Below are 23,982 nucleotides of genomic sequence, written 5' to 3' on the forward strand. Positions count from 1 at the left end.
TTCACGCTGACTTTTGCACTTCTATGCTGAATTAATTTTATATTATCTTTATGTTGTAGAGATAAACGTCATGTTTTACTGAATAAACATCTAAGCTCTAACTCTCGTGTTTTCTTTGATCTCCCTTCATGTTCCCGTCTTCACAGTCAAACCTGACTCTGGTTTTATTTAAGCTGTGGAAACGTGTCTACTCACTAATAAGCTGCTTCAGAGCCAGGCGTTACGTCACGTGGTTAAAAAAAGAAAAAGTTACCGCAAAGTAGTTAATAAGATGAGGTCTCCTCGCCTGTGAGAAGCATGATCCTCCTCCCTCACTCTCTCCCTCTCTTATCATGTGACACTTAAACTCTCACTGTGTCTGTGTGATACCAGCACATTTCACTGCTCCTCTTTGTTTACACCTGGACATCAGGTTTAATGTCTCTGTGGGAGATGGAGGCTCAGATTCTCCAGGAGCAGATCAGCTGACTGGCGGCAGACGGGGCCTGTGGTCAAGGACAGAGTGGGTCTGGTCACACAATCTCACGGAGTCATGTTTCTGCTCACAACATGTGTCGGTTCTACTGTTACAAGTGACACACACACACAAACACACACACACTCATGCAACAATGTGAGTTACTGACTCTCTTTCATTCAGGGTGACCTGGTTTCCCACAATCAGAGAGAAGGTGGGTTCTCACACACACAATAGACCAGTAATGTAAACAACTCGGCTTCAAGAAATTTCCATACAGACACAGTTTACAACACAATCTCTTTAAAGTCACAATGTTGATTAAAGCACTGGGATGTTAGTGATGGGAACTGGAAGTAAAGAGCTGGAGAGAAAAGCGTTTCCCAGAGATTTCACAATTATAACATGTTATCTGTGCTCTGACACTCACACACACAGCTTTGTTCCAGTCTCAATGGGAGGGAACCGATTATCTTAGATATTTTCTACAGATTAGATACGACTAGAATAGATAGATAGATGGATAGATAGATAGATAGATAGATAGATAGATAGATAGATAGATAGATATAGTAGGGTATATATAGAGTATAAGTAATCATGGCGCCTCCCTGTGGAGAGAAGTGTGCCACACAGCATCTGGTCCCGCATCAGTTGTGTCTCTAAACAAACTCTCAGACTCTCTCCAGTCAACACTAGGTGAGTCCAACACCATCAAAGATCCTCATGAAGATGGTTCACTGGTGGATGAAAAGCTGAACTGAACAGAAGTGAAACATGAGCTGTGATCTATGATTCTGATTGTTGTTGGGTTCATCTTTTCTTATTGAAATAACATGTAATAAATATTGTGTGAGCAGGCCTGACCGTCTACTGTCCCTCCCCAGTATTCTAAACCCAAAGAGGGTTGAAGATGTTGGAGAAGAGGACACAAATATTTTACATAAAGGGATTAATTTAAATTAAGTTGCTTTGTTCACAAACACATATATTAGGTTCAATACAATCACTGCACGTGTTTTATATACATGACAGATGTTAATTAAAGGTGAATCAATGAAATCAAAAGTAATTAATGTTCCACTGGAAAAGTATTGTTGAGATATTAATTTGGCTCACTTTCCGATTTGCAATATTTTGCATTTCATATATTTTATATTCTTTGACACAATTAATGGATTAACTATTTATTTTTTGAATTCATATCTTAAGATTAGGAAAATGGGTCAAGAAGAACAATTGTTATGAATGATAAATGTTGAATGTTTCTCATAATTTGAAGTAAATCTTTTTCCTCAGATTTTCAAACTCCTCAATTCTTCCTCCATAGGCTGCAGTAAATTGCATCACTGACAGTGGCCACAGGAGGCGCTGCAGCCTCAGCCCTCCTCTCTCAGTCTCAGCTGTTCCGTCTTTAACCACATTTGTTGATGCCAAACAGAGGCTGAGAACCCGGAAGTGAAGCTCCGACGGAGGGTAAACAAAGCGGAGCAGACATGGAGTCGGTTTTCTTCAGGTTTCAATCTTACGACTTCGAGTCTGATCAGAAGTTTCAGGAAGGACTGAAAGTTTTACACGAGTCAAACAACAAGAGAGAGAAAAGTCAACTTCAAGACATGAAACTCTTCTTCTACAACAGGTCCCTGCTGCTGCTTCTGTGTTATATTAGACATGTATTATATTACATTACACTGTACATGTATTATAGAGATATTATAGTATATTATACACCTAGTATACATTGGAGTTATATTATATTATAAGTGTTATATGTTATATTGTACATGTATTCTAGAGATATTATATCATAACTTTGTATGATATAATATTATATTATACATGAATTATAGATATATTATTGTGTATTATACATAGAGGAATTATATTATAAATTAATATAATATATTGTACATGTATTAGAGATATTATATTGTATTAGGCATGTATTTTATTATATTAAACTTATAGAGCTATCATATATCAGATGATGTTATTTTATACACGTTTTACAAATAGAGATAGTACATTTTAATACATAGAGGAATTATATTATACATGTACTCTATTATTGTATATGCATGCTATACAAAGAGGTTTTATATTATGTGTGTATTATATTATACATGTTTTATATTGTAAATGTATTATATTATATTGTACGTATTATAATATTCGAGCGTTATTATATTTTACATAAATATTATTGTACATGTATTATAATATATTGTAAACATTTATTCCATGTATTACACATATACACGATTAAAAAGCAGAATATATATAAAAGCTGTTTCACCTTTGGGAGGATGTTTTCATGTTTTCTCTTTCTACTGTTTGTGGATCTGCTGCATGTTTATCTCACCAACTCTCCCTCTCGGTTGTCACCAGGTTTGTTGAGCCCATCGACCGAGCGAGCTACAAACAGTGGAGCTCCGCTTCTCCTCCTGTGACACAGACGGAGCAGGAGACGCCTTCAGTTTCAGACTCTGATCTCAGTAACAACCAGGTCGTTCAAACATCCGCAGGGTCGGAGGTCAGCCAGCTTTCCTTTGCCGAGGTGATGCGACTGATTCAGGAAGGGAAGGAGGTGCCAGGAGCCAAACAACTGGACATAAAGCCGTGCAACCAGAGTGCAACTCCTTCTCAGATGGAGAGGCGACTGAAACCCTGGGAAACTTCAGCTTCATCCTCCAAATGACCCTCACCTCTTTACAGAACTGTGCAGTCAAGAATATTTTCAAACAAAAACTTTAAACTTAATGAAATGCTGACATGTTTACAGGTCTTAAACATGTAACGCAGCTGTAGTTTATAACATTGGTGATAACTTTGAGCTGTTGAGATACAGGAGACGTTCAGTGACTCAGTGAGTTTCAATAACTTAGATTAACCAATTAACTATGTATATTTAAATGGGAAATGTATAAATCAATGTTCTACCATTTCTCTGAGTCAAGGTAGAGACTGACCATGAGTCAATGGGCCCGTATCTATAATCTGAATGCTTTGATATATCCTCACCTCTTGATTTATTCACAGACAATATTTCTTCTTTGCGTTTCTCTACTGTGTAGAGTCGTTGGCCTTACTTTTTTTCTTTCTTTTATCGTGTGAGCTGTCACCACCAACCCTTAATGGTCACACAAGGTCTGAAGCTACAGAAGTGGGAGCATAGACTGATATAAATAATATATATATATATATATCTAAGTGCACAAGCTCTACTGGAGGGACCCACAATTCCTGGAAATCTAAAAACACTGCATTCCAGAGCAGCCTGTTATAGTGACACTGTTTGGAATCAGTTTACCTTCATGATCCAGGAGGAAACAAACTGGACACCAGAAAATGTGATTAACAGACCGTAGCAGCTGTTTGATGTTTTAGTTTTATCTTTTTTATTTATGAACCAAGAACTTGTATGAAAACAGTACTGATGATATCGTGAGGATTAAAACCAATGAAGTAAAACACAGTTTCATCCATGTTTAACAGCCGTGACGGGACACAGACTCCCAGGAAGCTGATGAGCTCGATAAAATAAAACTCTGCGCGTCCCAAATGTTTTACTGCAGCAGTTTTTAACACTTTGGAGCTCTGGTGGAGAAATGTGTAATTTCCACATTAAACATCTGGACATGTTCATAATCACTGGATTTATACAAACAGCATAGATCCAGTTCAATCAGCTGGTGTTACGACACTGAGCTCCAGTGGCTTTTCAGCATGATTTCCATAATTAGAATTAGAAGTTTGAGTTGAACTATATTCTTAAACAGATTTTTAGAAAAGGCCAAATCTATCTATTAGTCAAAAATAATCTAATCAAATATACAAATATATGTGTTTTGGTCCGTGAAATTGTATTTTTTGGACAAAATTTGTCAGAATCGAATTAAAATAGAAGAAAAAAAAAGCAAACAAACAAAAACAACATGTCTGGCCATAAAAACCAAGCCCCACTTGTTCAGTGATGCTCCGAGTAAAAATCCCACATACATTTATTCAGTACGTCCTGACTGGTTCTTGTCAGCGCGGAAACCGAAATATATAACGCTAATATATATAAGTCACTAACACACAACTGAAGAACCAGCACACAGCAAAACAAAAACCTAACAGGAACATTCACTTTTATAAGGAGCCAATCAGGGCACAGGTCAAAAGACCAACTGTACATGAAGGGCTAGCACCGTTAGCGTAGCACCGTTAGCGTAGCACCGTCAGGAAACCGGATGAACCAGAGATCGATGAGGTAAAAGTGTCGACCTCGTCTGAAACAGTCTGTTCTCACTGCAGGTCTGTCCAGCATTCACAGATGAGTACGTTACACATGGTGAAAAGTAATAAATGGTCAACCACAGGAAAACCAACAGTGATTCACACGTGACGCAGCAACACAATCGTAACTTTCAGAAAAGTTAAAAAAATCCCTCATCTGAACGAAGGGAACACGGGTGTAAGTAAAATCCTACTTCAAGGTCACATGACAATGTTGTATGAGAATTAAAAACTAGGCAAAGTCACAGTAAACAAAAATAAAGATATTACAATGGTGCATATTAATGTCTGACTGAGATCAGAATGACAGTAAACATTACTGCTGACAGTACAGCTAACAAACCATAACTTCTTCTTTCAAGTTATACCAGGGCTGCACCTAACTCTTATTGTTGAATTTATTTTTTAAATATGAATTATACTGTAACGTCTTCTTTTGGATGAGTGTATGTTATTTGCTAGATTTAACAGGTAATTTGATGACAGGACTTAAAACTGAAGATTTGAAGACAATTATCACAGTTTTTTGGCATTTAAGAGAAAATGAGTAATTGAAGAAATGATCAAAGGTTGTAGTGATTATGAAAAATGTATAAAAACTTGTCCGGATTAGACCTAAAATCTCTGGTAAAATTAAACGTTAAAACAAAATAAAAATACACACAGACAGAAAACCAAGTTACCATTGTTGTATATAAATAATTAAAAATAAAAAGTGTAACTGCAGTAAGTCCGTGTTGAGGTAGAGACCTGAGACCTGTATCATGAAGCGAGATCAGCGGGCAGGCTACCGGGTTTCCTAAATGGATCCTGAGTAAACAGTATCATGATGCTGGTTATTACTTCAGAAGTCATACCCACAAATGAAAGGTAAGCCCATATTTTAAGTCAGTGTTAATGAGTTTTTATCAACCTGTTCTGCAGTTTGAATTTGTGATGTTTTGGCATTTTGCTGACCTGATAAGTTGAAGTCCAATGTTCTCTCTGTTTTAGGTCTAATTCGCTTTCTCCAAACTCCCGAGGGAAACATCTGGCTCTTTTTTGTCATGTCTTACCATGTCTGTCATTTAGTGATGGATGGGTAGAGAACAGTGGCTTTTCTGAGCTTTTTTCTAAAAAAAATTAACTACCAGTTTGTTAAAAGTCCTCAGAGTGGACACTTGGTTGTTTCTCTCAGTAATAATGTAACTTATCACTAAAAGTGTCTCGACTTCAACTTAATCACGAGTGACGTCATGATAACCTTTGTCAGTGTTGAGGTCCAGTTGTGTAGAAATGATGAATCGCATTATTGCTCCTAAACTTTATATTAAACTCTAAATTATCCTGATTGAAGTGAGTCAGCCTCTAGTAATGGTCGACCAGCGGTAGGCACAAAGAGAACCAGCTTACTGTCTAATGTCTCTTCATGATACAGATCCGTGTTCAGCATCAGTACAGTTTGATCAGAGCACCATCATTTATCGAAGTGAACCTGAAACCGGGAAGTGTCAGAGGCTGCTGGTGGAAGAGTCCCAGGATTAAAAGAGTTGTATGAGGGAAACATATCTAAAATTCTAAATAGTAAACACTAGATTAGGTCTTTCAGAATAAGATTGGAGAGTTTTAAAAGTGTGAACCCAGAAACGAGGGGCGGGATAAGGCAGTAAGGTTTACCGCTGCTGCTCTGACAGGAAGATTCACTTCTGAGGTTGTTCTATACATTCAAAGTAATCCTTCAGTGGAGCGAACAGGTGGCGGATGACGGGGACGCTCCAGGAGCGACCCAGGACTCTCTGCCTCTGCACCCGGCCCATGTTGTTCACATCCGTGTAATGTTTGGGGAATCCAAAGATCCTGAAAAAGTGACAAAACATCAAAATTGTTCAATGTTACGCGTAGAAAAATAACTAAAAACATCATCGAAAAACGATATATAGACAAGAGCATGTTGATTTGAACACGTACTGTTCCATTTCAGTGCACCAAAGGTAGTCCTCTCTTCCATTCATGCTGACAGGCAGCGATCCATGCTTCCCCTGCCTTATGGAGTTAGACTTTGTTGTGATGGTGCGGACTTTGTCAAACTGCAGGAAGAGAAGACCAGTTAACTTTGAATCTAAGAATTATTTAAAAGTACATCAAGTATAAAAGTAAAATGGAAAACCAGATGGGACACAATGGCTTATTGAGTTGCTTATGTACCTCCCAGTGGTGTTCAACAATAATATCTGATGTTATCATTATTTAAATGAACAGAACCTAAACCTGAAAGACATAAAATGAATGGAGGGATGAAGGTTTTGCCTAAATTGACAGTAAACAAATCACAATTCATGGAGCTTCTTATCAGCTATGACATATGAGTTATGACACTTCAGGTTCTCATCTGTCAGCAACGCAGCAAACTTAAAGGGGACATATTATGCCCATTTTACCACAGTTGATATGGTTCCTTGGGGTCTTAATGAAATGTCTGTAACATATTTTGGTCAAAATACCACAATGATCATTTAAAACAGCACCTTTTTACCCTGTCTAAAACAGCCCTCCTCAGATTGACCTGTTTTGAGTGCCCCGCCCCCCCTCATCCCCCGGTGAGCCTGGCTGCGAGAGCCCCAGCTCCCCAGCGCAGCCCTGCAGTGGGAGCAGTGGGAGCTTGAGCTGGATCAGCAGCAGCATCCTTCCACACAGTTGAGTCAACGTTTAGAGGTGTCCCGGGGGTCCCTTGTTTATGCGGCCACTTAAATGTCTGACGGGTAGCAGCAGCGAGCTAACGCTACCCGTTAGTGGAGCCCGGCTAGCGTTAGCTCGCTCGATCAAGGCCATGTAGCGAGACTCCCTACATGGGCATGGTATGACTATGAGGTTTATTTCGGGCGTAATCCCATTCGACGCACTCTAGCGTATTGTTTCTGACATAGAGGAACCACAACAAATCGCGGGAATTGTTTTTTTCCGGAGTTTTTGGGACGGTAGACATGCCGGATACCCAAATTAACGTGTAGAAGCACTACAAGAGTGGAATTTTCCTAATATGTCCCCTTTAATGTTCCTACCTTTGCCGTGCGTCCGAGTTCCAAACAATCCTGGAGAGACACTTTGTCGTCAAGCGATGTTGAAAGAGGCCTGAAGACAGATTCAAATAGGTTTGTGAGCCAACACCTTTTTTAAGGAAGAGTGAGACCCCCCAATGAAAAAGAAATATGACTGCGTATTAGTGTGTACCTGTTCATGCCGGGGAGGTTCCCCCAGAAGTAGCGTGCTCTGTGAGCGGGACTGACTTTCACTGCATCGACTAGAATAGGATTACACTGGAAAAACAAAAGGAGGAAAACAATGATCAGTAAAAACGTAATTGTAGCACCAATACTTTCACTAATAATGAAATATGAGCAAACCTCGAGGAATCTGCAAATGTCTGCTTTGTCGCGGGCACTCATGAAAACCACGTTCTCAAACAACCAGAAGAACGGACGGTCGTCGCCTTCCTTCGGCTTCAACATGGCCAGAATGCGGTAAAACTCAAAGAAGAGCCGCCCAGTGCCCTCTGCAGGACAATCAGATACAAACAGAGAGTGTGAGTACAGATGAAGAGTCACATGTGTGTAGATGCTGAGACCTACAGTGACATTATGTCCACCAGTATCTTAGCAGATCTCTTTGGATATGAGAAGAGTGTTAGCTTCTTACCAAACAATCCTTTTCTGAGAGGGTTGACCATTGAGAGGTCGTTACATGGACTGCCTCCTATCAGAAGATCGAATGGCCCCCATTCCGCCAGCTGCAACACACGTCCACCTCAGTTCATATTTCTATATAATGTTTAAACACCAACTACACAAGTGATCTAACTGGAGCTTGTACTCACATGTTTCCTTGTGATGGTGCGAACGTCATTGACATATTCGATCTTTCCCTTATGCTTGATCATCCCCACAGTGATGGAATCCTCACAAATCTCTGCAGCGACGTAGCGATCCATCTTGACGCCCAGGTCCTTGAGCACCAGGTATCCTGTCGTGACGCCGCACACGTTAAAACCAACATTTGCTTCAGCACTCTTCAGTGAGATGTTCAGACTAAACTGGATTGTTTAATTCAAAACAAAAAAGAGAGGAGTTCACATGACTTAAGCTCAACATGATGAACCAACCTGTTGCAATGCCGTCAAACAGTGAGAGCACTTTGATTGGTCTGCGCTGGTCGGCAGTGATGGAGGGATACACTCTGTGAGGCTCCTGTGATAAAAAGTGAAAACACAACTTTCAGCACCACTTCACCAATTAGGTATTAAACAGCAAACACAGCTCGAAACACTTACACACAACTATAATCATTTGTCTTTTTCAAAATTATAATATTTAGAGCTGACGACTAGTAGGAAAGCTTTGTAACTGAGTTATAGTCAAGTGTAAACTGTACTGGGAGGTGTGTGGCACGTACAAACTCCATGGCGCTGTTGTTGGCGAAGAAGTCTTGAACCTTAACGCTCCAGTCTGGCCTGAGTTGGAGGTTCCCCGCGCACTGCGACGGCTTGCACATGAAGCAGCTCCAGGGATCCACATCTTTTAATTGGTCAAAGGTTCCCGGGCCCACCAGGATTTCCATACAGTCCTTACAGAAACACCTGGGAGACAGAGAAAGCAACAGATACCATGAGAATAAGAAAGTAGTCCCCTCCTACATTTACACATCTAGTCCAGAGACTGTGGAGCATATGGATCCCTTCTCTGTAGACGTCTAAGAAATTGAAAGTGTTGTCTTTACCTGCAGCAGCTGGAGATCCCACACAGAATGACCTCAATCCCAGCACAGCACACGGTGCAGTACGACTGGTAGCCATCCTCATCGTAGCGATACAGCGTCTCTGAGAAGTTCTCCTACAAACAGCGACAATGTTGCGTTGCAGCATTTGGGATGTTAATGGCAGCCGTGTTTTGGATGGAGGTTACACATTTACAAACTGGGCTGGAATGGAGCAAAGCAAACCACACCGAAGTAGACAAAAAGGTAGAGCGTTGGGGTTGTTAGGTTACCTTGCATTTTTGACAAAGAGCACCTTCAAACAGTGGGTGAGATACTTCTATGTCAGTTGATCCACAAGACAAACACAGATCTGAAATAACAAGCCAGTGCCTTTTAGAATTGAGAGTTTTAACTAAGCATCAAAGAATTACAAACATCTTCCAAACACTCTCGTACAAAACCTACCTTCAATGGTTATTCCTTCTTCCTTGAGCTTTGCTGGTATTGATTCTGTGAAGTGAAATATTACAACATCACACATAGGAAACAGATAATAATGCTAATAACATGAGAATATCTGAATCACCTGGATTCCTCTAAATGTTTCCTCCCATTATTCTGTTGTCATGATTGTGTACACATAACACGTACCTCTGCTATAGGTGATGGCGACTGTAGTTGCCTTGTTTTTAAACACATATTTCCTTTTTGCTGGGGGCTGGTAGTCGGACTGGGCCGAGTCAGAAGTCTCAGCATTTGAAGCAGAATCTTAAAGATCAGAAAAAGACAAAAGAAACAAGGTTTCAATACGCTTTTCTTTTTTTACATCAACCAATGGTTTAAACCAACAACCATGATGTGTTCATACCAGGAGGTAGGAATCCGCTTGGTCCTGAAGGCAGAAATCCTTCAGAAGCCCAGTCCAGCATCAACTTCAGCTCTTTTTCTTTATCACCTTCAGCCACAGCAAAGGATTTCCCTGATCGCTCACCTGCCAACTGCAGAAAACAGGTGTGAACAAACTCCGAAATGCTGCTGAAACAGTTTCCTCATGCGATTCTGAGCAGTCTGCCTGACACAATGATTTCATCCTAGTTAAAGCCATTAAACAATCAAATGGCTGCTGACACGACCAGTAAAATAAGTAATATATTTGTTGAATTTAATTTATGGAAACAGATAACATAATGGGAAAGAGGGGGATGATATTGAATTTAATATTTTATGTGTACATATTCTCTTGTGGTGTTAGTGATCACTTCAGAAGAGCTTTAGCCATTGTTGCATTTACAAGACCAGTGGCTTTAATACATCCTCAGAGCAGCCCTACTTCTACATGGTGGATATAGAAGAAAAATATAAATAAAAAATATAGAGAAAGCTCTCTTATCATGAACAGCTGTCGATGCTAATGTAGTAATAGCCCAAACCTGTACAGCACCTTTTAAAGGTTCAGATAGTCCTGTACATCATTATAACAAACATCCATGTCAAACCTCCTCAGAGTCGACTGATACAAATCCCCCGTAGAGAGAAGAGCGAGTTGCAGATGGAATCATTTCCCCAAAAATATGAAGGAAATGGTGGAAATAATCACTCTGATTAATGATGTGTGTATTGATGAGAACTGACTTCTACTCTCTGAGTTGATGAAACAATCGTTTGAAGAACAAACTACAGAATCAATGTCACAAGGGGCATTTAAATTGGCGAGCAAGAATAAAATTCAAATGAAGATGTGCAGGAGGAGAAAATCAAATCTGACGAACAGCATGTGGGACAAAATGTTTTGCTCTCCTACCTCCATAATTTGGTAGATGGCTTCTTTGTAGAGGGGCAAGCAGGTGAAGGAGTCTTTACTGAAGCACTTAGTGAAAAAATGTAATCCCAGTAGACCCTCGGTGTAGATCTGCAACAGAAAGCAATGATGAGTTAAGAATCCTACTCCACGCTTGTTTCTGCAGCTCCTACACAAGGACAGTGTTTCTCACCTCTGAGAACATCCCATCTCCAAACCACTCCACCCGCCGCATGCCCGGGGGACTGGACTTGGTTTTCCAGGATGTCACCAGCCCCGGCCACCAGGAGAACCCCTTCACTTTCCCCCACACCAGCTCTCCTGCCAGAAACCCTTTCCCATCCTGCAGATGTCAATTACAAAAGCAGAAACATTATTGAAAACCACATTTCCATATTAAAAGCAGATCAAACATGTAAAAGAAATTTTCTCTGGCGTGATGTTGGTTCAAAATTTTTCCTGCAACAGTTTTTTACCTGGTAGACGTGCTTCCTGCGGCTTCTTGGTGTGAATTTACTGGATGGTGAAGTCTCTTGTGGCTAAAGGTCAACAACATTTAGAACAAAGAAATGTTAAAGGTACTAAGGAAATAAAAACCATCATCACTATTGTTGTGGATATTTTATTGCAGATGACATGGATGAGTGAATTTGTTAGAACCAAGATGCAAGGGAGCCATTCATTGGTGTTTGCCAAATTTACTTTGTTCAAATTTTCAAATCTGCTTTATTTATAAGATGAACGAAGCAAACAATGATTCTGAGATGAAGATGTGTTATAGGTGGGACTGAATTATGATCATTTATTGATATCTTCCACAGCCTTTTAGAGGTAAATTAATTTGATGTTTTAGGCTTTTCAAGACCTGTAGAATCCTGATGAACAGATGGTTCCTTCAGCAACACTTACAGGCTGCACATGTGGATTTGCAGTAAAAGATCATTTACAAATGACTGTAGATCGCAATGAGAGGTAATAATTAATGTATGTGGCATTTTTATGAAATTCTTTGTACTTTATTTAGAATTTACTGTTGCTATTTATTACCTTTGCCAAGAAGGTTATCAGCTTATGCAAAGGCTTGGAAGGATGTGGTATGAGTCATGAAAGAACCCATCACATTTTGAGGGAACTTAAATGTGGTTTCATGCCAGAGGTCCAGTCTGGCAGCAAATGTTATCTAAAATTGTTGAAGCTCTCCGTGCAGGTTGGTCATATGTTAGGTAAACCCCTGAATATGTATTTTGTCAAGTCTATCAGCATTCCAGAGGGTAAAGAGGCCTGTTAAAGGTACTCTGGTAGTATACTTCAGTATACCTACCACCTCATCTTGGGACTCCAGTCCATTTTTGCTGTCCTTATCAAGACCTACGGGTTTGGCCCAGGTGCTAGCACCAGCCTGAAACACTGCACGGGCCTGTGGCTTCTGGCGCAAGCTGCTCTCCCAGCCAAAACTTCCCCTACTGGCCCCCTGAGAGACAACACACTCTAATTACACACTCAAATCGCATGCACATGCAGATATACTCCAAAACACTCACACACACACACCTTCATCTTCATCATACCAGTGAAAGAATGAAGAAGCAAGTGCAACAAAAAAACACAGTTGATGAGATGGACTGAAAAGTGGAAAATTCACTTTACAAAAGCAACGTAGTTTTAAATGAATCCAAATGTTCTCATTGACAAGTTTAGCTTGTTAAACCAAGTTGCTTCTTCGCTATGTACATGTATTAGACTGAAATGCAAAAGAAGGGCAGAGAGAAGAACTGTTTACCTCTTTAAAGATACCATTCTCGCCAGGTGTATCATCACATTTTTTCTGTAGCTCTTTGGAAGGAAGAAGAGAGAACTCTGCTTTAGAAAGGTGATTATTATGTTCCGACATCAAGACAAAGCAACCAAGACACAAAACAAGATTTGAAATATTGTTCTTACTATTTATCTTTGTAAGCCTGACTTCACACTGCTTCACTCCGATACTACGGCCATTCACTTCTAGAAAATAAAATAAAAGAGTAAAAAACATAAAATTATCAAATGCCGTGGCTTCTTATACACTTATTTTCCTCATGTATGTGTACATCATATAAATCATTGTCAACATGTAACGCAAGGAGGTTTATTTATCAGATTATTAGATCAAGGTAAAAATGTACCTTTACTGTATTTTTTTATGGTGCTGTCGGACATGGCCTCAGACTCGCTTTCTGCTTCGCCGTCGGAGATCTGAGCAGCGTCTCCATTCCCGAAGGCCTGCGACAGGAAATACAGCACAAGCACAAAATTAATTGTAAAAGCTAAAAAAAACTTAAGACGGTCAAAAGAAGAGGATGCAGCTCTAGCATTAACTTACCTGAGTAAAAACGTGCTGAGCATCCAGTGATGGACAGGGAAGGGCCAATAGGGTCAGAACAAGCCTCCTGAACACTGTCTGCTTGCTGTCCCTCAGTACGCTGGCCCAGTGCTTCTCCAGTGAAACCTTCGCTGAGTGGTTCTCCTCTCCCTCCTCGGCCAGCTGATACTGAAGGAATTCACTCGTGAGCTGGTTGACCTCCTCAGGGGAGCTGCAGAGTCCCAGCTTGGTCCCAAGCTCCCCAACTGCTGTCCCTGTCACGTTCTGCCTGCTCCGGGGATTCAAAAGCTGAGCTATGCTCTTTAGCAACCCATCATTTAGGGGGAGTTTCTCTGCAATGCAACTTGTCAGTGCGATGTAGAAAGACAACACCTCCTCTGTAAATGGTGGCAGTGCCTCTACAGACTCATTTAGGATATCTTCAACGGCTTTCCCAACCAGTTCGGGGCTTGACAGGTGGAATGTCTTGTTCTTGAGGATTTGGGCATCATGTTCCTCGAGGAAGCGAGCAGCAGCTTGAGGACGAAGGAAATAGGAGGTGTAGGTGCTCAGCAGGTTACTGGCTTCTTCTAGAATGAGCTGCATATCAGCTTGAGCAACTCCTTCCGGTGTCTGCAGATGCATTTGGAAATCGTGCAGCGGCTTTAAGGCCCGCTTCATGAATGTAAACGTTGCTCTCACTTTGGGATCTTGCAGCTGGGAGCAGATTAACTTGGCTTTGTCATCATTCGTGTCACAAGAGCCAAAGTACGATTCAAGATCTGTCCATATTTCCAAAATTTTTGCGACTAAAAGGCAAAAGTTAAGGCAGGGGGCGTTGAAATATGATGATGGACAGTCCAAGGTGATAGAGCCAAAGAGAGCCTTGAGGTTATCATTCTTCTTAGAAGAGGAGGAGTAGTGGGCATACATGTCCACCGTCAGTTCCTGAGCCTGATTGGAGAGCTGCTTAACTCCAGCCTGGCAAGCAGCATCACTGATGCTGTACAGCCCTCCAAAGACAGCTATGTTCGGGTTGAGTTCCTTCAGCTGTGAGCAGATCTGCTCTGAGGCCGCACCATAACCATCGAGGTAGACAGCGACAAGGTTATCTGCTGGTAACCCAAATTTCTTTAAGGTTTCCCCCACTAATACGGCTGTTTGATCCTTTGCACTGTTCTCTGACTCAAGAGCATCCAGAAACCGGATGCAGTGCCTGGAGGCTTCTACGTCAAAGAATCCAATGAGGACCACCAAGACAGTGTCATCCTTTCCAACGGTTTCCCCTCCCGAAATGTATACACAGTAGGGAGTGTGCTGGCAAACAGATGTAATATCTTTGGGGTACTGAAGCCCCAGCTTGCGGCGTGCAACGCGCACAGACACCTGTTCCCCTTTGGCAGAGCCGTTATAACAGTGTCTCTGAATAAAGCGGACCGCTGCATCAGTGCAGAGCAGCGGCTCAGAGTGTGGCAGGCAGGGACCCTTGGAAACTCTTGCCCGTTTGTAGTGAAAGTTAGTCTCCATGTGACGCTGAAGTTCCACATGGCCTTTAGAAAAGGTTTTGAGGCTTTTAGCACAAGTGTTGCAGTAGGTATATTGCCTTCCAAGAGGGCTCTCTTCAGCCCAGTCAAACATATTCTTCCACTTTTCTGTGTATGGGTGTTTTTTATGTATCCCAGTGCCTTTCTCTTCTTTGTCTGATTCTAATTCAACACCTGCTGACAAAGTAGGAGAAAACATACTTACTGCACAAGCACTGTAAATGCTGTAATCGAATCTTAACCATATGTCATTGACACAGTGAAAGAAAATGAAAAGTTATATTTACGTGAGGATGGAGATGCATCTACTGGGCTGATATCCTGGCCGTCCCGGGCTTGCACGGGGTCATATTCTTTACAGTCCTTTACATTTGCTGTGTAAAAAGCTTTGAACCACTTCAAGATCTTAATGTTGCTTTTAAGATCCCCGTTCCCGAGACTCGTGACTGGAATGGTCTAAAACAAGACAAAGAAGACATGTTAACATTCAGAAAACTTGGGTATAATATATTAAAACATAACTACCAGTCATTGTCTTCACAGAAAAGGACATATCTGCAGTCAGAAATTGAAAGTAAATTATCCTGTGATAACTTTTCATTATTCAGCGTTGATTTTTCCTACTTGACAAGTGTGAAAGAAACCATTTATTTTCCTGAGTGACACTGAGTTAGTTTAATAATGGAACTACTAATTTCTCTGTTACAAAACAATTTGAATAAAAAATAAAAGAAACTGTAACGCTATTCAACTAGAGATAATGTGCTTACCTTGGTGATACCCCTCTTGCTGAAGGCCTCCTGGAGCAGAGTGAAGTTGTGCTTATATTCATCCTCACCCTTTGCATCAAACTTCACCTTGGCCATATCAACAGAGCCACGAATAACCCAGTCCATCATCTGACAGTGACACGCTCCTGTAGAAATGTACAAACACATTATGACATTTCAGAAAGTATTGAAACAGAGGCATGGTACACAACACGGTACACCTGATCTTAACAGCTCTGGTACCATAACTTCCCAGAAAAAAGACCAGGTCCAAAAACCAATGTACTCCTAGCTTGTAATGGCTCGGCAAGATTAAAAGTGCAAAAAATCAGGCATATCTAAAGAATTGCAGTAGGTCAGCACATTCTGATGCATCACCTGAACCCATCTCTCGCACATCCTTGAAGTTCGTTTTGAGCAGGCGGTTGAACCAGGACACCAACTGCAAGCTGCTGATTTTATCATGGCCGAAGTCCGGGGTCAAAACCAGGTTTGTTGCCATCTTGCAGCTCTCTGAGGAAAAACAACAACAATGATCACATTTTAATGAATTCAGATTACCTCATCATAAACATGTTGTTAATCCAATCATTTATTCACAGCCGGTGTTCTTGTTTGTAATTTGTTGTGTTGTCGTTGGAGATTCTCGGTCATCCAGGTTTATGCAAGTTCTAAAAACAGGTGAACTGGACCCGGCTGCTCAGAGCTCAGCTCAGTGCAACTCTCTCACTGTCACTGAAGAAGAGCAACAGCACATTCTTGCCTCTGTAACATGTCAATGTTTCTGAACCGAGTTCAGTTCACCTGTTTTTAGCACTCGGATAATAAAATGCATTAACACCATCTAGAGCTCAGTGTTTCTGACATGCACGCCCTCCTAAAACTATCATTTCCCATTAGAGAACCATCACATTGTTGCTCCCTCTAAAAGAACATCTGTCTGTATTCAGGCTGGTGTGTGGGGGGTGAGACAGGGCCAATGGGTGGGCTGCCTAATCCTCCATTGTGTGCCTGACGGTGGAGGAATAATGGCTGAATGCTTGATGTCAACAAGCTCTTGCATGTATTTGTTGGCGTGTGCTGGTTGTGCATGTTGCCCTGTTTGCATGAGAACACCGAGCTAGCTGCTGGACACACAAGCCCCACATGCTGCTGCAGCTTCCTCCCCCCCCTCCCTTCCTTCCTTCTTCAATGTATACGAAGCGTCAGTGAAATCTCGCGTTGTCCCATTTTCCCTTTTTGCCGCGAACGTCCCCATTGCACAACTTTCACTGACAACGAAACTTGGGCTGCAACACTGCACCGTGTCGCTTTACATTTTTTACGTAACGTGAACACAAACGCGGGCGAAGCGGCGGTGCGATTAACACGTCCGACCCGGCAAACACACATCTATAAGACAGCCCTCAACACAACACAAGCACGGTGCTGCAGCCACAACCTGGTTCTTTTTCATGGAGGAGGCTTTGTATCTGCTCTGTTTACACATTGGAGCGAATAGCATGAAGCAACACACACACACACATGTAATAACAGCTGACTACCCGCGCACATACACGTTATTACTGCAAAGAGGCGACGAGAAACTATGTCTGTAAGGAATCAATAAGATCCCCCCCCCCCCTCCCCGGGTCCACGATCGAGTCGGTGGGTCCCGTGTATGAGCCGGTCTTTGTGTTTGTACGGCTGCAGGAAACCGGGAGAAACAACACAACCACCAGACAATAAACAGTGCAACACCACTACCACCACCACGTGCTGCTTCATCGTCGTTCTACGGGAGGAAAGTTTACACAGGACAACTGGTTTTCTACGAAGATCCATTGTGGGAGACTTACCTCCGTCCTTCCCCTCGCGATCACAGATCAACTCCCCCCACCCTGGAGTCCTCGGCTCCAGCTCCAGCACACAGCTCAGATCCCCGCAGCCCGGCCCATGTGACGTCGACCTCACTGGGAGCGGTCCATTGGACGACCGGTGCGGGGAGGCTGTCCAGTAGCAGCACTGCTAGCTTAATGAACCGCGTATAATCAGCTCGGTACGGCTAGCACGTGTAGAAAACAAAATGGCTCGCGATGTTTAGCTAAATAAAAGAGGCTGCTCACTTGTATCTATACCGTCATCTCCCCTGTTTGTGTCCGAACACGAAACAATGTGCGGCACCCTCTCAAAATAGACTGATCCACGAGGCTAGCACGAAACTAGCATGTTGGCTAGTTTTTAATGGATTTGTCATTAGCATAATCGCAATATATTTTTTACTTGCCCACCAACATGAATGCGACACGCATTCAAGAAAAGTAACATGAGTGCGAGCTGCTAGTTGCGGCGACACGTCCCCTCAAAACCAATAAAAAGTGAAGCTAATTCGTTATGTAGCTAATATAGCAACAAGTGCGAGTTGCTGGCTGCTGCACTTCTAACCCGGGTTAGTCACGGGTTCACTTACCGAGATAAATCCGTGACGACCACTTCTGGAATTAGCCCGGGTTGTTGTTACAAGTCTAGCGCCGCTCAGCTAGCTAGTCCCCGTGTTTCACCGTACTTCAGATAGAACAGCTGCTAGCATAGCATTAGGTTAGCCCACATAAAAATGTGCACTAATTGACCCCTGAAGTGAAATCAGTAAATATTGATCAAGGCTAAACTCAAAATGAATATCTCATTTTGAATAAAGGCTATTGATTGATTGGAAGGTGGATGTCAAGCGTTCATTTGTGGAGAAGCATTCAACAGGTAAATTAAGTTATGATAACACATGATGAGTTTCTGCTTTGTTTTTTTCTGGATTGTTGTCATTTAAACATTAAAGTGCTCAATTCAGCCTTCACGTTTCAAAATGGCGGCTGTTCCCCGCAGGTTTCCGGCCTGTTTCCTCCAGAGTATCCCCTGTGTCATGGCGGCTCGGCAGGTGCCAGTATCTAGAGACAGAGCAACCCGCCAGAGAGACGACCTTCTCACGGTAAATCTTAGACGACACATAAACCAACAGAGGAAACGTCGGAGAGCTTCACGAGCTCCGCTGACATCTCACCGGTGCTCTCGCCATCTCGTGAAATCCTGAGAACGCTGGGGGAAGCCATTACCGGCGAACCTGGGGAAGAGCTAAACATCCACCCTACGATAAGTGTTCCCTGATAAAAGCTGAACCTTTACATCAACAAATTTACTGCCTAATTAACAGGCCTGTGTAAATCCAAAGAAACAAGTCACAACCAATGTGATAGTAACTGAATCTCAGTCGTTCAAATACAGTTTATCTACAGCAGCGGCAGTCTTGTCATTGAGCCATCAATGTATCACCTCAGTGTTTGTCGAGTGTGGATAACATCTTTATTGCATTTGCAGTCAGACAAAACATTCATTGTATGAGTCGAGTCTCAGTGACACTAAAAGAGATCATCTACATTATCTTCTCACCACTAGGCCGATGGAGTTCCAGAGGTAAACAGCATTGTAGTCAATTCCAATACAATTGAAGGGGCGACCACGTCTTCAAATCTAAAAAAAACTACATAAAATAATATAAAATGATTCCATTCTGCTCCTGTGTTGTCATCCAAGTGTCCCTAAGCCCCGACATTCAAATCCGACTCGAAACAGCGCCATTCACACCATGGTTTTAGCCTAAATCTTGTCCCATAGCATTACATTATTGGATATTACCGTGGTATTAGGATTAACATTTGTCAACGCTGACACAAGCTTAATAGCCTTAATACAAAAGGGTCGATATCAAAGTCTATGTAAGCAATAATTTGGGCTCTATGAAGGTTAATAGATGATCAGCTATGAGCCACACAGTCTGTTGGAGGTGTCTTCTAAAGTCACAGGATTCGTGCTGGAAGAATGAATCCTGGCAACCAAAGAGTTATTATTAGCTGTAAGTAAAAAAAAGGAAGGTATGGTTTACGATATGAATTTGCATGAGCACACATGTGTTAAACACGTGATTACTGAGAATGTCTCTATGGCTACTAGAATATGAAGAGTGAGAAAAGCAATCGACACAGCTGGGTTAGTGACGGGTCAGGTGAGACGTTACTGTGTCATTTGAAAATATAGCAATTTAAAGCAATGACAAAATTGGCACGTAACATAATAAAATACGAAACATAAGTCAAATGTTGTTGTGTGACTATCAAGGGTCCAAGTGACACTGTGTGCTTTGGAAGTTGGTTTGTATGACTCACATGATTTAGGGCATTTCTACAGTATGTCATACATGTGCTGAAATAGGTAAGTGAAGGGGTCCAGGGGTTAATGTGTGTGTCTGAATTTATGTCCAAACTCAGCTGTGGAATCAATGTAGAGATGGGACTACAATGGCTGACCGCTAACGGCTCGCTGTCCTCCGGGGGCTGATGTCCATGTCGCAGTATTTATGGACTGATGCAGGGGCGTGCAACTCTTGATGTGAAAATGTTCTCGCATTGTGAAATATTGCTTTAATACTCTTTATGATGTCATTATGAAGGTATCTTCAGGCATATGTGACGCCGGCTGAGGGCAGAAGAGTAGAGCCGCACCAGTGGTCGCCGGCAGCGGGGTCACAGGGGTCAGGGTGGGCTTTGTTTGTCCGGCCACCTCTCAAAGCCGCCCATCCTCCCAAAGGACAGCGTCTTCCAATTAGAAAGAAAGAAAGGAAGAAGTTGGATGTTCACTTTTACTCGTGAGGCTGACGTCTAAGTGATGGTGGAAAAAGGGTTAAAATATATGTGCGTGTTTTGTTTAAGTTAAACAATAATTTGATAGCTTGGACCAATCTAAACAAATTGTTGGGTTAACAGGTCAGAGAAAGGAATTCAGGAGTCTTAATCGTAACAATGCTTCGCTTACAAAAGGAGAAAACAAACCCCACCATAAATTCCATTTGTTGAAAGCTTGAAGAATCGGGTCTAACAAAGTCTAATATACGACAAGAAAACATTTGTTCGAGTGGAAAAAAAGGATTAAGCGGATGCATTTGCTAGCATGTAATGAATGTATCTAATATTCAGTCGATCTAGCGGCGCCTCTCTAAATAATACACGGGTATTAGTCTAGGATTGCAAGTTCTCAGGGTTCAGTGATTGGATTAAGACAGGCACAGTTTAGCCATTTCTATAAATGATTAACATATATCCTCCAACTCAAAATATGATAGTGCTTTCAGTTGCGCATGCCATTTGATCTTGTTTGGATGTTTGAAGACATGATTCACTCGCTGGTTTTATTTTGGCCTTGTTAAAAAATGTACCGCTTGCGTCGGCCTTGTGATGGGAATTAAATCAGAAACACAGTAACATTAATCGTGTAACATGAAACGTGGAAGATAAATCTTGTGATGTGCAGAGAGTCGAAAGAGTGAAGAGGAAAAGTCTAAAAAGTAAAAATATTACAATTTTTTGTTTTGTATACAAAAAATGACATTATTTATATTTCAACACCTTTAAAGAATATGGACGGTAATATTCTATGTTATTCTTATCGTCAGAAAATCCAATGAAAAGACCAGTCACCAATCAATTTGACTCTTTCCTATCTGTATTGATTCTCTGCACCAAAGACATTAACCACTGCACTGGGCGACATACCCCTCTAATAACATGGGCCAATGTATTTTATTTTGAGTCAATCCCCACAAACGTGTATGAGGCCGTGGTCAGACTGACAATGTGAAAAAGTGCAGGCCCCTCATTATATTTGGTGCAGCTGCTGCACTGACACAGCAGGGGCCCCAGCTCAGAGTGTTGTTCTCTGAAAAAATGTCTGACCTGGCTCAGCTTATGCCAACGCAATCCAGCTACACGTCAGACCTCTAGAGAAACAAAGGAAAAGGAGTAGAGCAGTCGTTTGAATATGGTGCGTTGGACAGAAGGAGACTTCTCCCTGGAGCCTTTAGATACTGGTGGTGGTCATGATGAGGAATGGAGCACATGGTGATGGTTGAAGGGAGTTGATCCATTATCCAGAGTTGAGGTGGTGCCGGTATTCACTGTAAGATCTACTCCCAAGCTGAACGATAGGAGGGAGGAAGATCATTTTAATCCTCTACCTTTATGTATGGTAGGGATGTGACCACACGATCATCGCAATGATATGTTATAATAAACCTTTAAACGCTTGGATCTTAAACTCCAACCAGCCTTTTATTTATATTTATATCTCAATCTATACACAACTATATGGATTTGTAAGAATATATTGAAATTACACAAACTACAGAAACTACACGATTTCTACCTGTTATTAAATCTGCTATTACAGATGTTTTCTTTTAGCCACTTGGGAAGTACAACAATATTATAACCTTTTAGGTGTGAATTTGTTATGAAAAAGTTGCTTATCAATATATTTTTGAAGTTATGCAGCAACAATGTCTCTGTTTAACTGATTAGTCAGGTCAAGATTTTACTTTTAAATCAAGAGTTTAAGGTTCAATGTGAAGGATTTAGTGACATCTAGTGGTGAAGTTGCGCATTGCACCCAACTGAATGCATCACCATCTCTTTTCACCATGAAGTAGAAACTATGGTGGTCTTCAGGTAACCTCTTTAGAGCCAGTGTTTTAGCTCCTAAGTGTTTGAGGACACGTTCCCGAAGTAGATATTATGGGTCATTCTTAAATAACAGAAAAACTTTTTCAGGGTTGTAATTACACACTAAGTAAAATATACCTTTAATTACCTCCACCCAAGGAGGATATGTTTTTTTTGTATTTGTATGTTTGATTTAAAACTGAGCTCGAAACTACAGCTTAGTGCAGATCCAGGAATTAGTTTTTCTTTCAACTTTGGTAGAATTGTTGTTTTTTCAACATTTTAATATTTCGTGGAGTAGACTGATATTTATGAGTTTGTGCATTTTGGTGCAGAGGACTGTTGGGCCTTGGCAGGGGAACGCAGTCCGCTGATTACATTTAAGTGTTTTAAATGGCAGATTAAGGACTAAAGCAATGTGCATCAGTTCAATTTCAATCAATTCGTATCAACATATGTGATATTGAGGGGCTAAAAAAGACGTTAACTGGACCACTCAGTGTCTTGGAGTGCCGTGTTGTTTTGGCAGAGAAGTCCGTTGCAACAAGTGGTCGTAAAAACCGGGAAAAAAACGTCTTATGGGGGGAAGAAAACCGAGGCAAAGGTCAGTGGGAGTATTTAGAGGATAAGTCTTAGAGGACACAACCGGTGCAATCATGTATCACATAGCCATGGCAAAGTGGATGTCAGTGCGGCTGCAGGGGGCCGCTATAAGCATGTCACAGCCAATCATGAAGGTAGCATAAGAGCTGTAGAGCGTTCAGGGAGAGTAGGGAGTGTTTGTGTATCACCACGGTGAGCCCATTACAGCTGTCGAGGCCAAGTAGTATTGGCATGATCGAGGCCACAAACACAGGTGGCACTGTCGGATCTCAAGCTTGTGTGAGCGAGTGTGAGATTAGGGGCATTAGCTGCACGCAAATCAGCTGTTTGTGACTGGCGAGATCAGATAATCGATCGTGTTAAGGTTTCACCGATGAGAGCAGTTGGCTTTTTCTTGTTTGACTCGACTAGCAGAATTCAAAGCCACTTAACTTGCTCCTGCCTGCCACTCCGATAAACAGATGCTGTGTCAAAGATAAAGCTTCAGTCATGTTGAGTGGTTAGGGCGCCAGGGTCACGCACACAATCTGCCTTTGTGTGGAGGTAACAGGCTTCCTCTGGGCCCCTCGCAGCCCCTCAGACCACAGAGGGGCGTACAAGAGGGTGGGACTGCCAGATATGCAACTTCTCTAAGACACAGTAGTTGTGATGAACTTGATTATAATAATACTGGGGTTCCCTGTACAAGCTTTTATGCCTCTATCACATGTAATCTTTAAAGCATAAACAGATTTTTGGGGCCATTTGGAGGCAGCTGAAACAAGTTATAAACACTGACACATCACAGCAGTGAACAATCTAAACCTGATTGAAACGGGCTGTTTGCTCGGCTTGTGGTGATGCTGCTTGCAGCTTTCGCTCCAAAACTGTGACCTGCAGTAATTGAGCCAGCAGCAAGTAAAGAGCTGCTGCTGGACTGAGTCAACAGAACCCTGAGGCTGC

At 41.7% G+C, this 23,982-nt stretch overlaps 1 protein-coding gene across 2 annotated transcripts; it reads right to left on the bottom strand.

The window, feature by feature from the left end:
• Positions 1-3,826: 3,826 nt before the first annotated feature.
• On the bottom strand, positions 3,827-17,839 carry dnmt3ba (DNA (cytosine-5-)-methyltransferase 3 beta, duplicate a). Of its 2 annotated transcripts, none has more exons than XM_053425644.1 (26): positions 17,755-17,839; positions 16,295-16,429; positions 15,917-16,062; positions 15,434-15,602; positions 13,624-15,320; positions 13,427-13,523; positions 13,206-13,265; positions 13,045-13,097; positions 12,586-12,735; positions 11,741-11,803; positions 11,458-11,607; positions 11,268-11,375; positions 10,335-10,464; positions 10,118-10,234; positions 9,932-9,976; positions 9,757-9,836; positions 9,488-9,600; positions 9,164-9,347; positions 8,874-8,958; positions 8,589-8,734; positions 8,411-8,501; positions 8,119-8,267; positions 7,946-8,031; positions 7,777-7,846; positions 6,686-6,804; positions 3,827-6,574 (listed from the first exon to the last, which is right to left on the bottom strand). In XM_053425644.1, the coding sequence occupies exons 2-26, from the start codon at positions 16,416-16,418 to the stop codon at positions 6,418-6,420; spliced, it is 4,389 nt and encodes a 1,462-aa protein (XP_053281619.1). In that variant the 5' UTR covers positions 16,419-16,429; positions 17,755-17,839; the 3' UTR covers positions 3,827-6,417. The 2 variants fall into 2 exon arrangements, with proteins under 2 accessions (XP_053281619.1, XP_053281618.1); XM_053425643.1 differs by having other exon boundaries at positions 13,624-15,323.
• Positions 17,840-23,982: the final 6,143 nt, after the last annotated feature.

The sequence above is a fragment of the Pleuronectes platessa genome, chromosome 6 (assembly GCF_947347685.1).
Source record: "Pleuronectes platessa chromosome 6, fPlePla1.1, whole genome shotgun sequence".
Taxonomy (NCBI): domain Eukaryota; kingdom Metazoa; phylum Chordata; class Actinopteri; order Pleuronectiformes; family Pleuronectidae; genus Pleuronectes; species Pleuronectes platessa.

What these genes read in the sequence shown, in the direction of transcription:
- dnmt3ba (XM_053425643.1), bottom strand. Translation starts at nt 16,418, where the DNA reads ATGGCAACAAACCTGGTTTTGACCCCGGACTTCGGCCATGATAAAATC. An exon ending in GCAAGAGGGGTATCACCAAG is followed by an intron (nt 15,603 to 15,916) that starts GTAAGCACATTA and finishes GTCTTGTTTTAG; the next exon opens with ACCATTCCAGTCACGAGTCT. An exon ending in GCACCATCACAAGGAAACAT is followed by an intron (nt 8,502 to 8,588) that starts GTGAGTACAAGC and finishes CGTGTGTTGCAG; the next exon opens with CTGGCGGAATGGGGGCCATT.